At 36.5% G+C, this 14,709-nt stretch overlaps 1 protein-coding gene across 1 annotated transcript in view; it reads left to right on the top strand.

Moving 5' to 3' along the window:
- The window catches only part of Phm (Peptidylglycine-alpha-hydroxylating monooxygenase), a 148,176-nt gene extending 133,717 nt beyond the window's left edge, over positions 1 to 14,459 (top strand). Inside the window, exons 6-8 of the mRNA XM_070109284.1 lie at positions 10,885 to 10,933; positions 13,754 to 14,092; positions 14,148 to 14,459. Coding sequence (XP_069965385.1) covers positions 10,885 to 10,933; positions 13,754 to 14,092; positions 14,148 to 14,316 — 557 coding nt within the window. The 3' untranslated portion in view covers positions 14,317 to 14,459. The remainder of the gene's footprint in view (positions 1 to 10,884; positions 10,934 to 13,753; positions 14,093 to 14,147) is intronic.
- Positions 14,460 to 14,709: the final 250 nt, after the last annotated feature.

The following is a 14,709-nucleotide window of genomic DNA, read 5'->3' as shown; positions in this document are numbered from 1 at the left end:
TAATGCCATAGGCATCTCAGACGAACAAGCACTTTATATTTTACATGGAGAATTACCTATAAAAAAGCTCTTTGGGAAGTTAGTACCGCAAACGTTAACAATTCAACAAAAACTGGATCGAATTCATATTTTTCAGCATAATTTGGAGCGTTTTAAGCAGAATAAACCTGATTTCTTGTGTCGTTTTCTAACTATGGATAAGACTTGGATCTACCACCATGATCCTAAATTGAAACAAGAACGTTTGAAGCTGGTTGTTCAGCTCCAAAGCAGGTGAAGTCATAACGATCAGCAAAGAAAGTTATGGCATCAGTTTTTTTTGATGCAAAAGGAATTTTGTTCATTGATTATCTACAGAAAGGTAAAACTATCAACTCTGAATATTATTGCAGCCTTTTGGATCAGCTGGATAAAAAAATTCGTGAGAAATTACCTATTTTGCACCACAAAAAATCTTTTTTCATCAAGACAATGCACCTGCTCACAAAGGTGTTTTAACAATGGCAAAATTCAACGAATTAAAGTACGAATTGCTTGAGCATCCACCGCATTTACATGATTTGGCTCCCAGCGACTACTACCTCTTCAGAAACCTCAAACAATTCCTTCGTGGAAAGCATTTTTCGCCGAATGAAGAAGCTATTACAGCCATAGACGGGTATTTTGCAGAGCTTCCGGAAATTGATTATAGGGATGGCATAAAATTATTGGAGGATTATTGGAATAAAAGTATTGAAGTGAATAAAAGTATTGAATAACAAAATATATGTCGTACCAAACAGTGTTTTCTAATTTGAGAGTGTTAGTCGGAAGACTTCCAGCAATTATTGTTGCAAAAGGAGAGCCAACTAAATATTAATTTACTTAAAAAGAGTTTAACATAATATTTTAAAAATATACGTAAACTTATTTTCTGTTAAAAATTAAAGCCCCTTATTTGTTATATCCTTCTGTGTTTTAATAACTTTAGAAAATGAGAAAAGATTTATGTCTGTGTAATTATGTAATTAATAAATTAATTTTGACTTCACTCACCTTGGCAAAACTTGGCAAAACTATTTTTTGTAGTAACGAAAGGAAGAGTTGGTTTAGGCGGATGCTCGAAAAAAGGTCAAATCGCTTGCGAGTCGAATGCTAAAAGAAGAGTACGGGAGCCTTCGTTGGTCCCTTTTATACATTGTGATGGCTTCATGGTCGTGTGATCGATTTGGTGTTGTATTTGTGTACGTGTTGGTGCATGGTGTAGTGATGTCTGCGTGGTGTGTTGTCTGCAGGGGTAGTGTGTGTTTGTGTGTGTTAGTGGGTGGAGTCTTCTTGTGGATCGTGTTGATGTGGTGTGTTGGCGCTCAGTGGCGCGTATGGAGGGGGGAGGCGTAACTCTCATCTAGCCATCCCGGCCCCCCTAGGCGAATTTTAGCCTAGCAACCGCTGTAGTTGCTGCAGCGTGGCAACAACGCTGCTGAGGCCAGTGAAGCGGCGGTATGTTGGCCTGGGCGGAGGTGGAGCTGCCTGTCTTCGGGGGCGATCCTGATGGCTGCTCTGCTGCGATCTACGGCTTGGGGCGAGTTGTCGCCCGACGGCCCGCTTTGGGGTGCGGTGCAGCAGGGTATGTTGCGGTCGATTGCACAGTTGGCAAAGCGTAACCGACGTACACTCCGGAGTCGTGTGGACCGTAGCCAAACAATTGAGGCAGTGCTCGTGCGCTTGGGCAACCTGCTGGCGTTAAAGGGGCTGCATACTTCGAAAAATCCCACAATGTTGCAGGCGGTGTAGGCGCCGACATATGGGACATCGTATACGATGTACCTCTGATGGTCGTGATGATAGGGTCGGTGGTGGTCGCATGCCACCACGAGGAACTGGTGCTGACATCAGTGTCGTTGCAGGTGCGCTTGCAGGGGTAGTTGCAGCTGCAGATCGGGGCGTTGGGGTAGGCCTCGTGCGTGACACGTGGGTAGCCGACCGCACAGTTAGCGTGGGAGTAGTTGACGTATCCACATCCATGTTAATCCGTATGAAAAAGTGGTGTAATTATGCAGATTTGTCATATAAAGGATATGGATGATCGTGCCACGGTATGTGGCATGAATGGGTCGTCGTATTGATCGACCATTTTTTTATTAGTTATTGGTTTTAACGGTTATTAACGAGTTTTTCGGTTTTTTTCTTCTTGATTTGATTATTTTAATGTATTGCGGTAGTATCGGTTGATTGTTTGCGATTTGCTGTGTTGCTATTATCGGCGGTTGGGAGAAAGCATAGCTTTACGAGCGGTCTGGTTAGCATTCCGCTTTGCGTACGAAGATCAACCACTATGCGCCCAAGCCGCCATTCGGTAGGAGGTAGACAATTATCATGGATGAGGACACAATCTCCAAGTTTTGGTGCTTGTTCAGGAGTCTTCCAACGGTATCGTTTATGGAGATCCTTTATGTATTCTTCTTTCCATCGACGGCTGAAATCGTGATGGAGAATTTTAATTCTTTCCCAGCGATTTAATAAGGATAGCGGCTCCACGCCTGGCTCAGGTATGGTCAGAATGGGTGTTCCTTTGAGAAAGTGCCCTGGAGTTAAGGCTGGGAAATAGGAGGGATCTTGCGAAAGGATTGTAAGAGGCCGTGAATTGAGAACGGCTTCAATTCGAATTAATAATGTCATGAATTCTTCGTAATTGAATTTGTAATTTCCAGCTACTTTCTTGAAGTGGGATTTGAAGCTTTTTACAGCTGATTCCCATAAACCACCCATATGAGGAGCGCTTGGGGGGATGAATTGCTAATTAATGCCTTGGGGCGCGTACTTTTGTACAATCTAAGGTGAGACTTGTTTGATAAAGTCCACAAATTGTTTTTCGGTGGCTCTTTGAGCGCCAATAAATGTTTTACCATTATCGCTCATTATCTTTGATGGAAAACCGCGTCGACCGACAAAGCGAGCAAATGCCGCAAGGAAAGCCTCCTTCGTCAGATCAGAACAAAGCTCAAGGTGCACTGCTTTTGTCGTAAAACAGACAAAAACAGCCACATAGCCTTTCATCAGAGTGGGAGACCTTAACATGGACGCCTTTATTTGAAAAGGCCCAGCAAAATCGACACCTGTGATGGAGAAAGGCAGAGCAAAGTTGCAGCGTTCCGGAGGAAGTGCTGCCATAATCTGTGGTCGCATCTTTTGCTTGTGCGTGGTACAGATTTTGCACAAGAAAATGCACTTCTTTATTTGGGACTTAAGTCGGGGAATGTAGAATTCTTGGCGGACCATATGTTGCATGAGACGATGTTCGGCATGAAGCATTAATATGTGGATATAATTGATGAGTAATGTGGCAAGTTGAGACTTCTCTGGTACAATTATGGGATGGCGTTCGTTATAAGTTAGGCTTGAATTGGCAAGCCGATCATTCACACGAAGAAGACCTTTCGTGTCGAGGAATGGGTTTAGAACTAAGAGTGAACTCCTTTTGTCAATGGGTTTTGATTCTCTTAATAGTGTTATATCGCGGCTGAAGTAGCGCGTTTGAGTAGATGCGATTAGAGCGACCTTTGCCTTTTGCAATTCTAAGTGCGTCAATGTATCGCATTGGGGGTACTCTGAGGGAACTCCCTTAATTTTAATTTTAAGTCGCTCTATGAACTTTAACATATAGGCGATTACTCTGAGGGCTCGGGGGAACGATGAAAATCGCTCAAGGATGTCAGTATCCTCCACTGCTGTGTGAAAGGAGTCAATTTTTCGACTTTCTGGGGCTATTATATTGCGCATGACCGATTGTGGCCAAGAATCGGGAGATTCTGTTAACCATCGGGGACCATTCCACCAGAGGGAGGTGGTAAGGTGCAGCGGTTTGCACCCTCTTGTACCTAGATCGGCAGGATTGGCAGCACTGGCTACGTGTCGCCAAGTGGCTGATCCCACTAGGTCAAGTATTTGAGACGTTCGATTGGAAATATACGTCTTCCATGCATGTGGTGGTTTTTCTAACCAGGCTAGTACAATTTCAGAATCGGACCACAGATACAATTTGTATTTTGCCATATTTAAATGCATTCGCACCATGGATACTAGTTTGGCTAGCAGTAGCGCTCCGCACAGTTCAAGTCGTGGCAGACTTATTGTTTTTAACGGAGCTACTTTTGCTTTTGCTACTAGCAAGTGGCTTGTGGTCGCAAAGTCGCTTTGTGTGCGAACATATATAGTTGCGCAATATGCCTTTTCAGAAGCGTCATAGAAGCCGTGTAGTTCGACTTTGTGCTCTGGGGCATAATTTACCCATCGTGGGATTTGTATCTGTGAGATATCGTTTAGATTGTTGCAAACTGGGACCACTTTTCTAAACGAAGTGGTTTTAATTGTTCGTCCCAGTCGGTTCCATCTAGCCATAATTCTTGTATTAGAATTTTGGCTTGTATCATAACTGGCGAAAGCCATCCTGCGGGGTTGAAAAGTTTCGCCACAGAGGATAGAATTTGTCGCTTCGTTATGGCGGATAATGCAGATATTGACTCTGTAGTGTATGAAAACAGGTCAGATATCGCATTCCATTGAATCCCCAGAGTTTTTGTTGTACTTTCCTTTTCGAATTTAAGGAAATTGGTATCCAACAGATTTTCTTTAGGTATGTTCTTTAAGATATTAGGGTGGTTCGCCGTTTTCTTTTTTTACGGAAACCCTGCGGTTTTGAGGGCTTTTGTCACTTGTGCTAGTGACTCGTATGCTTGTGAAAGACTGTGACTTCCAGACAAGATATCGTCTACATACGTTTGTGTTTTTAACACCTGGGTTGCCAGAGGAAATTCTGACTCTCTTCTGCAGTGTTCGAATGGCTAAATATGGAGCACAGTTGACACTAAAGGTAACTGTTTTCAATTTATAGTCGCGGAGTGGACTATTGGGAGATTTTCGGAAAATAATTCGCTGAAAATCTTGATCGTCTTTATGTACGACTATTTGACACCAAAGGTAACTCAATTTATAGTCGCGGAGTGGACTATTGGGAGATTTTCGGAAAATAATTCGCTGAAAATCTTGATCGTCTTTATGTACGACTATTTGTCTATACATTTTTTCGACGTCTCCGTTAAATACGTATTTGAATATACGCCAATTTAAAATGAGTAGCATTAAACCTGGTTGGAACGTGGGTCCCGTAAATAGAATATTATTTAGGGAATTCCCCGAGCTAGTAGATCTTGATGCATTAAATACAACTCTTACTTTAGTTGTTTTTTTTTGTCTGGCTTTACTACTACGTGATGAGGCAAGTAAAATGAGTAATATTTGCCATTTATGATTTTTTCGCATGGGCTTACTTCCTCCATGTGGTCTAAATGGAGGTATTCTTCTAACACGCCATCGTATTCTGGCTTAAGCTCACCTTTTTTAAGTAAGTTTTTTCCATACTTAAAAACTGCTGTATTGCAGAGGTGCGAGAGTGACCTAAGGCGAGTGTGTTAGGAAATTGTTGTTTTAGTGGTAGTCGTACGACGCACCGACCATTATCTGATCTAGTAGTTGTGGCTTTGTAAAAGTCTTCACAATACTGATCTTCAGGGGTTGTGATTGATATGGGGGGAGTTCTTCTAACTCCCAAAATTTTATTTATTGTGAATTGAGGTATTCGTTTGAGATTTCCTCAACCTGAGTGGTCATGGTGGTAACTGGTTCCGAAACTAGTCCACTTAGGATCCACCCTAAAATAGTATTTTGTGCCGGAAGTGTATTTGAAATTTTCTCAATACCTTCGAGTATTATCTGTGGTATGAGATCGCTGCCTAATAGAAGGTCTATTTGAGCGGGAGTGTTGCAGTTGGGATCTGCTAGCTTTAGGTATGAAACCTTTTGCCAATGCTTGCTATTTATGTGATAGCTTGGGAGCATATTTGTAAGTTGCGGTAAGACTATAGCTTCTGCTTGTATGAGCTTATCCGCTTGGGGGGAAATTAGGGTAATGGGGCAGATTTTATTTGAGTTTTGGACTACTCTTCCGCCCATTCCCGTGATTTCAATTTTGGCTAGTTTTGTTGGCAGTTGTAGCCTATTTTGAGCCCTAGATGCTGAAGGATCGTTGTGATCCTTGGTCTATTAAGGCCCTAAGTTTAAACAGTTCTCCTCGGAGTTCGATGGAGACGACTGCTGTGGGTAGTAGTACTCTACTTTGATTTTCGCTGTGTAGCGTTTGGGTTTTTAATGCCTTTGAGCAGCATGGTGCTTCTTGGCAATTTTCGGGATTTCACACTTTGGGATTTGCTGTTGCAACTAAACCCGTGGCTCTTTTCATATTTGCGCTGTTTGGGGATGAGCTGGTAAATGTGCTGTAATGCAGCATTGAATGATGTCGTTTATGACAATAAACGCAATTAAATTTGCTTTCGCACTCTTTAAGTGTATGTGCATGTGATAGGCAATTTGTACAAAGCCTTTTTGTTCGTACATAATTGTTTCGATTCATTTTTTTGAATTTCTCGCAAGATTTGAGCTTATGCCCCCCCTGTACACAGTTCGCATGACGTTTGTTTGTACTGTTCGGATGTGAACGTTTGATTTCTGAAGAAGCTTCTATTTAAATTGTTGTTGCTACTGGCTTGGGGTCTGTGGAAGCTTCTATTTACGTAGTGTTGAACGCTTTTCGTTCTGACTATTTTTTTTGTCTACCCTTTTTCCAATTTGTACTGGGTAGTTAGGAAATCTTTCATTTGTTGCCACGTGGGGCATTTTCTTCGTGATGAGAGTGATTGCTCCCATAGAAGTAATGCGGCAGTGCATATGTTTACCAGTATAGGGTCCCAGCTGTCTGTGGGAATATTTTGTGTCGATAAAACCGACAAACAATTTGAAACAGTGGATTGAAGTTTGATAAATTCTTCACTTGTTTCCTTTTGAATTTTTGGCAAGTTCATTAATATCGATATTTGTTTATCGACCAATATTCTTTCGTTTTCGAATCTTGATTTAAGAGCTTCCCAAGCCAAATTGAAATTATCGTCATTTAGTGCGAACTGTTTACTATTACGCCTGCTTGACCTTTTGTTTTGTATCGGAGGTGATACAATTTTTGCGCATTTGTTAATTTTGGGTGGTTTATGTAAACGGCTGTAAACATGTCCCGGAAGGACGGCCATTGTTCATAACCACCATGAAAGATTTCTGTATCACATGTGGGCACCTTGAGATGGATGCCTGAACTTGCTTCATGACTTTGGATTTGTGGCAGCTCTAGTCTTGGCTGTGGAGTAGGTGCAATTGCTTTGATTAATTTTAATTGATCAGAAATCATTGCTTTTGTTTCTTCGAACTGGTCTAAGCAGTTTTCGTATTTGGCGTAAGCCCAAGATTTGAAATTTTCCGGTAGATCTGAGTCGTCAGATTCTACGATTGCGTCATATGCAGCTTGGAGACGTGTCCAAAAATTATCAAGATTGTCTTTTTTAATTTCTAATACCTAATCAGAATTGTCCTGAATCGGCGAAGATGAAAATCGAGTGCAGTATCGTATTATACTGTTACTCTCAGAGATAAATTTGGTGTATGAAATATCTTTCACCCGTTTTTGTTTTGTAGCACCTTGTTTTGAGCGTGTAGCTTCTGCCGGTGTACATGGACTCTTTTCTTCAGAAATCATTTTAGGTACGTTTAGAGACTGTGTTGCTTTGGATTCTTTTGAATCTGAGCTCATTTAGAAAATAGGGAAATAAATTTAAAATTCCTCAGTGTCGACCGATGGAATTCATGCTATATGCTTGTATGTAACGAAACTCTTTTAAGTAGAGTGTTTTTTTTTTCAAAAAAATTAATTTTAACTTTCGTATATGTGTATAACCGCAAACTATTTTAGTTAATAAGAGTTTTTAATTCGAATTATGTTTCTTAAATACGAGGATTTAGTTTTTTATAATTACTGGTCGTATTTGTTTTTAATTTATTGTATTTATTTTATGTTTTTATGTCCTTATGTAGGGGTATGTAGGTACACCCTAATGCGTGGACTTGTAGATATATATTTATGTACTTGAGCAATTGAGAGCTCGTTGAAGAGATCAATGCACTTTGTACCTAGGTATACACGAATTATTGTGCTGAAATGATTGTGCGCAATCCTGCTTGTGTTTGTTTGCCAAAGAACAAGGGGTATTGCGGGATATTTGCCAAAATGGACTTTGAAGCAATTTTTAGTTGAGAATTTTTTATATTATTGTGTTTAGTTTTCTTTTACCAAAAAAATTTTTTTTTTTTTTAATTATTAATTATTTGTTGCTATTTAACCGCACTGTTTAATCAGTTTTAAAATAATCGATATTTAAATAATTAAATGAATTAAAAATATGTATTTGTACCCACTGTATATGGGGTATGTGAGCGTAGGCAGATCGTATGCCGTATATACAAGTGTGTATGTATGTGACTGTGCACGCGTAATATTTTTCGGCGTGAGAGAAGAGTGTGGAGAAAAATAAAAATTCTATTACGCAGGTATTTTACCGACTGCGCTAATGTTAATATATTCTGATATAATGTATATGTAAAAATATAAGAGAATGCTTAGTTATAAGATTTATCGGTAAATGCAATTTGCATATTGTTTGCCAATTGAAAGTATATATATGTATGTTTGTATTTTTGTCTTTTCGCTGTGGATTCTAGTTGTAATTGTTATTGTGCCTTTAGCTTACTTGTCGTCCTGCTTATTGCTATATTAAGCCTAAGGGGTACTGCCAGAAATTCTTTGGAAGCAAATACTTGAATTTTTATTTTTTATTTTGTGGTTGTTGTGTGTATATATGTATATATACAAATGTAAGCACATAAGTTTAGGCAATCAATAATTTGTTGATATAATATATATATATATACATATATGTGTAAATATAAGTATATATGTATATAAGGATATTCACCCGATTTTTTGTTTTGTTTGTATCGGTTTTTTTAAATTTTCCGTTAACGTTAGGAAAAATTATAAGTATGTAGTACTTAAATTTTTAGTTCCGTTTTTTTTTTTATATATATTTTCCGTTAACGTGTCCTGTACCCGTGCTTTCAAACTGTTAAAACGGATTTCCCTAGTTTTAATGGTATACAGGATTTACAAACATACATATATAATTAATAAGAAAAATAAAAACGATACACTCACTTTGTCTCGCCTCAAGGGGGTTTTAGGGAGAATGTGGTTTTCTTTTTGAGGTTTTTGTTTTGTTTTTTTTGTTGGTTCCTTTTTTCCCAACTTCCTTCACGCCAGCTGTCCTGATGCCTGTTGTGCAGCTCTCTTTCTGTGTTTTGTTGTTGTTGGCTGCCATATATTTTGTTTTAGTCTCGCGCCCGTTTTTGATTAATATTTTTTTCTTGTATATTTTCGGGTTTCGCGCCGCGTTTAGTTTTTTTTATTTTTTGGTTTCGCGCCCGTTTGTTTTTGTGTTGAAGTAATTTTTGTTTTTGTAGCACAGTTAATATGTTTTGCCTCATTTCCACTTTTTTTCATATGTGTATATGTACGAACATATGTTCGGTCACTCAACTTCACTAATCTATTTATACATATGTATGTATGTATGTATATATACGTACAAATATTTCTTTTTATATGGTACACTGCACTTCGCTTATGTTCACATTTGAATTTTTTTTTTTTTATTTTTTTTTTTATATATTTTTTTTTTTGTTTGTTCACTTCTTGGCACCGCACCTTTGTCACTGCACCTTTTTTTTCTTTTTATGTTTAATTTCCCATAGTGCCGTCCACTAGGGCTCGAAGGACCATAATTATGTAATTAATAAATTAATTTTGACTTCACTCACCTTGGCAAAACTTGGCAAAACTATTTTTTGTAGTAACGAAAGGAAGAGTTGGTTTAGGCGGATGCTCGAAAAAAGGTCAAATCGCTTGCGAGTCGAATGCTAAAAGAAGAGTACGGGAGCCTTCGTTGGTCCCTTTTATACATTGTGATGGCTTCATGGTCGTGTGATCGATTTGGTGTTGTATTTGTGTACGTGTTGGCGCATGGTGTAGTGATGTCTGCGTGGTGTGTTGTCTGCAGGGGTGGTGTGTGTTAGTGGGTGGAGTCTTCTTGTGGATCGTGTTGATGTGGTGTGTTGGCGCTCAGTGGCGCGTATGGAGGGGGGAGGCGTAACTCATCTAGCCACTGTGAATATCCCATATGTCTGATCAACATGTAATATAATCAAATTGCGTTTTTTATACAAGTATGTAAGAAAGGATAGATTTGATTGAGATTCTTCACAAAAGCACCTTGTACGTAAAGTTTTTTTGCTGACTCTAGCTTGCATTATAGTTTAGATATAAATGTAACACGAAAATATTTGGTAAATGAATGGATTGCATGGAAATATAAATATATTACGAACACGAAGTCTGCAGTCATTAGTACCAGATCTCTTATCCGATCCCATTTGCCATGTGTTACAATTTTATGTTCCATATAACTAAACACTTATGCCTTTAAGGTATGTCATCTCACATCTAAAACAAGGCATATATGAATACGACTATTATACTTTATACAATACGTTGCGAGAGAATAAAAAATATATATTTATGTACATACATATTTCTTTCATTTCTTCTCTTTCTTTTGGTTTAAATGAAAATAGATATAAAAACATTTGAAGAAATTTGTGCCCAAGCACAACGACGAAATCAGTATATCAAATTTAACTTGAATTTTTTTACGTTTGACGATGTTACATGTCATTTTTATAAATTATTTTCATAATATTTTTACATATCCCTACTAAACTACATATTTATATTAACACAGAAAAATTTTCCAATGAACGAAATCAGCCAAATAATATAATGTTATCAAATCGCAAGTTAAAATGTCATTTGGCGACCTTGCTTTAAGTTCTGATATGTTTTTCTATATTTTCCAGATGGCAGCACTGACGATTCTGGCGTCTTCATTGATTACACATTAAGACCGTGAGTACTGTTTGGCCTCATATACAGTGTTTAGAAAAAGAAAATCAGTATTTCTTAAATTTTTTAAACATAGATATGAGTATACATATATCATTATTAGGAATAAAGTATTTTTTTTAATTTTCTGTAAATAAAAATAATTAATTTTTTGCGCTTGGAAAAAATGATAGAAACAAAACGCTTAAAAGTAACACTAATTTTTTTTTTTGAAATTTTCTCTTTAAAAGACATATAAATACATGTAAAGTTCCGACGAGGCCTTGAATGACCCAGATTGGCACAAGTTGAGGGATCAATGGCCTACCAATTGGATTATAAATTTTCCCAAAGTTCTTCGTTATTTTTGGTTTAAAGCCTCCAATTGTTTTTTTTTAATAGCTGAACGTGTATTTAAATACGTTTCAATTAGTATATTTCGAATTGTTCGACTGGAAACAGATGCCTGTAAGGTGTTCTTGAGGTCCTTTGATGAAAAGATATATTATTTTTGTTATGTACGAATCGAAATGTCATGGAACTGTTGGGATGTGGAACTGTAAAAGTGAACTGCAAAAAACACTTTTAACAGAGCATTGCATTAATTCACCAATTTCCGTTATCTTTTCCTTAGCTTTTAATTTTTTTTGGTAATATTTTGTTCTACAGTTGTGTACAGTGCACTACACGACCCATTCTGAATATAAAAGTCGAATGGAATTACGTATTTTCACAAAATTGATAACTTATAGCTTAACTTACTTGAAACCATTAAGCAGCTTAAACACGTGGTCACTCATAATATCGTAAATTACGGTAAATATAAAAAGCGAAATTGACTCAAAAGGGAGAGCACAATAAAGTATAGTTATCAGTGCTCTATGTGATATCGGTTTTATGTATATAATTTTCGTACATATTTAACAATTTGGTTTTAAGTACAGGAGTGCATGTTGTTTCTATTATTTTTCCAACAGTGTATGTATATAATCAAATAAAATTGTATCCATTTTCAAGTTTCGCGACTCATAGCTTTTAGTAATGACCTCGTGTAAATTACATTATTATTATACATCATATTCGTACTTTAACCAGTGTATCGAGCTCATAACATCATTATTGACCATACCAGAGATTTAAATCACGAGTATGAATAAATATCCAGATATCCAGATTTAGTTTAGTCGTTTAGTAGTAAGTCGTTCTTCTTTTCTTCAGAAATTTTAGTCTTGTCCTGGGCAGTAATCTATGCTAAATTTCATGAAGATATCTCGTCACCTAAAATTTTTCATTCAAAAACTTGTTTTTGTCGTTCACTTTGTATGACAGCTATATCCTATAGTAGTTTGATCTGAAAAATTTCAGTTTTTCATATAAGAGCTTAATTTTAATCGACAAACCAGATCAAATCAGACAAATGAGCAGCTTCTTTGGGAAACAAGGCCGTGTGCAAAGCGGTGTCTCAAGGACTGAGGGCCAGACGAAAAAACAACTTCATATTATGAATAAAAAATTTATCTACTTATTTCAGTGTAGAAAATGTTTTTACATAGTATATTTTAATAAATAAAAATCAATCAAATCATTAATATAATAAATTTTAATATTTTCTATGTTGACCTTGAGTATCAATAACTGCTTGTACTTTGCTTTTGATTGACCTTATTAGTTATACAAGGTGAGACTCATCCAGCATTTTAGCCCATTTTTTATTAATATATCGTATAAATTCATTACGGTTCTTACGGTAATTTCTCTTGCCAATTTTTTTTTAAAGTGTGGTCGTTGTCTTGATAAAATTTGTTTTCCGGTTCCGCCCATTTTCACAGTGTAACATATTAATGTCAAAATAATTAGATTCTGAGTTATAGGTTCTCACCTAAAGGTGGACGGTGCCACGCACAAAGTCCAATTTTTACTTAATGTCTCTGATTATCATCGGATTTTATCTATTTTCGCACTGTCGTAGGAGGTGTTAAAAGGATTTGTCCTGTGCAAATTTGGTTGATTTAGCTTAAGTAGCTTAGGATATATATACATTAAACCTATTACGAGGGCGGGATTCTGCACAGTTTTTAAATATTTTCAAAACACCAGTATCCCTCCCTAATACGATTCGTTGTACCAAATAACATTTTTGTATCTAAATTTTCGGCTTAGCTATGGCCCTTTATAGGAGTTCGATTAATGGCGTTTTGTGGGAATGACTTTGGACAGATTGTACAATACCGAACTTCTTATGGTGACAAGGAATACATGTGTATGTGTACTAAGTTTCATCACTATATCTTTAATATTCACTAGAGTTACAGCTTGCATGGACGGACGAACAGACACAGTCTGGATTTCAACTCGACTTGTCATCTTGACATTTTTGTATATATAAAACTCCATATTTATATCGTTTCGTTTTAGGTGATACAAACAACCGTTAGGTGAATAAAACTATTATACTCTGTAGCAACACCTTGCGAGAGTATAGAAGTTACGACACTATTTTCTGTGAATTCGTCCTCGCTTTATGCATTATTAAGTTTGTAACAAAGTTTATGGCAATACTAAGAATAATATCTTTCTCAATTAGTCTTAGGTGTTACAAAAAATTGTTATGTTAACAAAACTATTATGCTTACATGTAACTTATTGCGATAACTGTTTCTTTGTTTAAAAAAAGAAATAGACAAAGAAGTATTTTGTTTAGTATGATATTCATAATTTTTTTTTTTGTTTTTTATCTTTTGCTTTGATTCAAGTTATCATTTAAATATGTTAAAATTTAATAATCATACTTGGTAGGTATGTATTAGAATAATGTTTGTAAATATATGTGTATTTGTTCTACAGTTTGAAAAAGTTGGCCGGAGTTTTGCTTCTGGGGACAGCAGGACTTATTCCACCAAATTCAATTGAGCAAATGGAGACAGCTTGTGAAATAAATGAAAATAAAACAATACACCCAATAGCTTATCGTACTCACACACATAGCCTTGGAAAAGTGGTATCTGGGTATAGAGTCCGGACTGACGAACATGGTAGCCATCAGTGGACACTCTTAGGTAAAAGGGATCCCTTAACACCACAAATGTTTTACCCAGTTGAAAATAGCGATCCTATAATAGTCGGTGATTTTCTTGCTGCAAGGTGTACAATGATAAGCCATCGGAACAGAATTACAGAAATTGGGTAAAAAGACAAATAAATTTTTACGTAATACTGTTGTAATAATTTCCTATTTTAGAGCTACAAATGAGGATGAAATGTGTAATTTTTATTTGATGTATTATGTTGAGAACGATGAACCTCTTAATATGAAATATTGCTTCAGTCAAGGACCACCTAACTATTATTGGAGTAATCCAGACGTTGGGCTTAATAACATTCCAAATACCGAAGCCAGTACATTGTGAATTTATTACAAAATGTAGTACTCATTTTATTTTTTGGAATGTAAATATTTAATAATTGTTGAACGTCATTGTATATAAAATAAAGTGTATGTATATATGTATTTGTGAAATAAAATGTATGTAATTTCAACATTCAATTAAAAGCTCATTATAAATGCAGATATTTAGAACCTTAGGCATCTAAAAATATTTATAGTCCATATTTGTTATTTTTAATTTACAAAATTTCTAAATTTAAGATGATATACATAAATAAACCTTTCAATCTAGAACTAATAACGCAAAGTTGTTGATTATATTTGTGTATTAGTCATTTCTCTGCTGCTACCTTTAGGCGTTGCTCTCTTGTCAAAAAACAAGGTTTTTTTTGTTGCCAAATTTATGGAAATTTTT

The sequence above is a fragment of the Bactrocera oleae genome, chromosome 4 (genome assembly GCF_042242935.1).
Source record: "Bactrocera oleae isolate idBacOlea1 chromosome 4, idBacOlea1, whole genome shotgun sequence".
NCBI lineage: Eukaryota > Metazoa > Arthropoda > Insecta > Diptera > Tephritidae > Bactrocera > Bactrocera oleae.
This window is presented reverse-complemented; position numbering and strand designations above follow the sequence as displayed.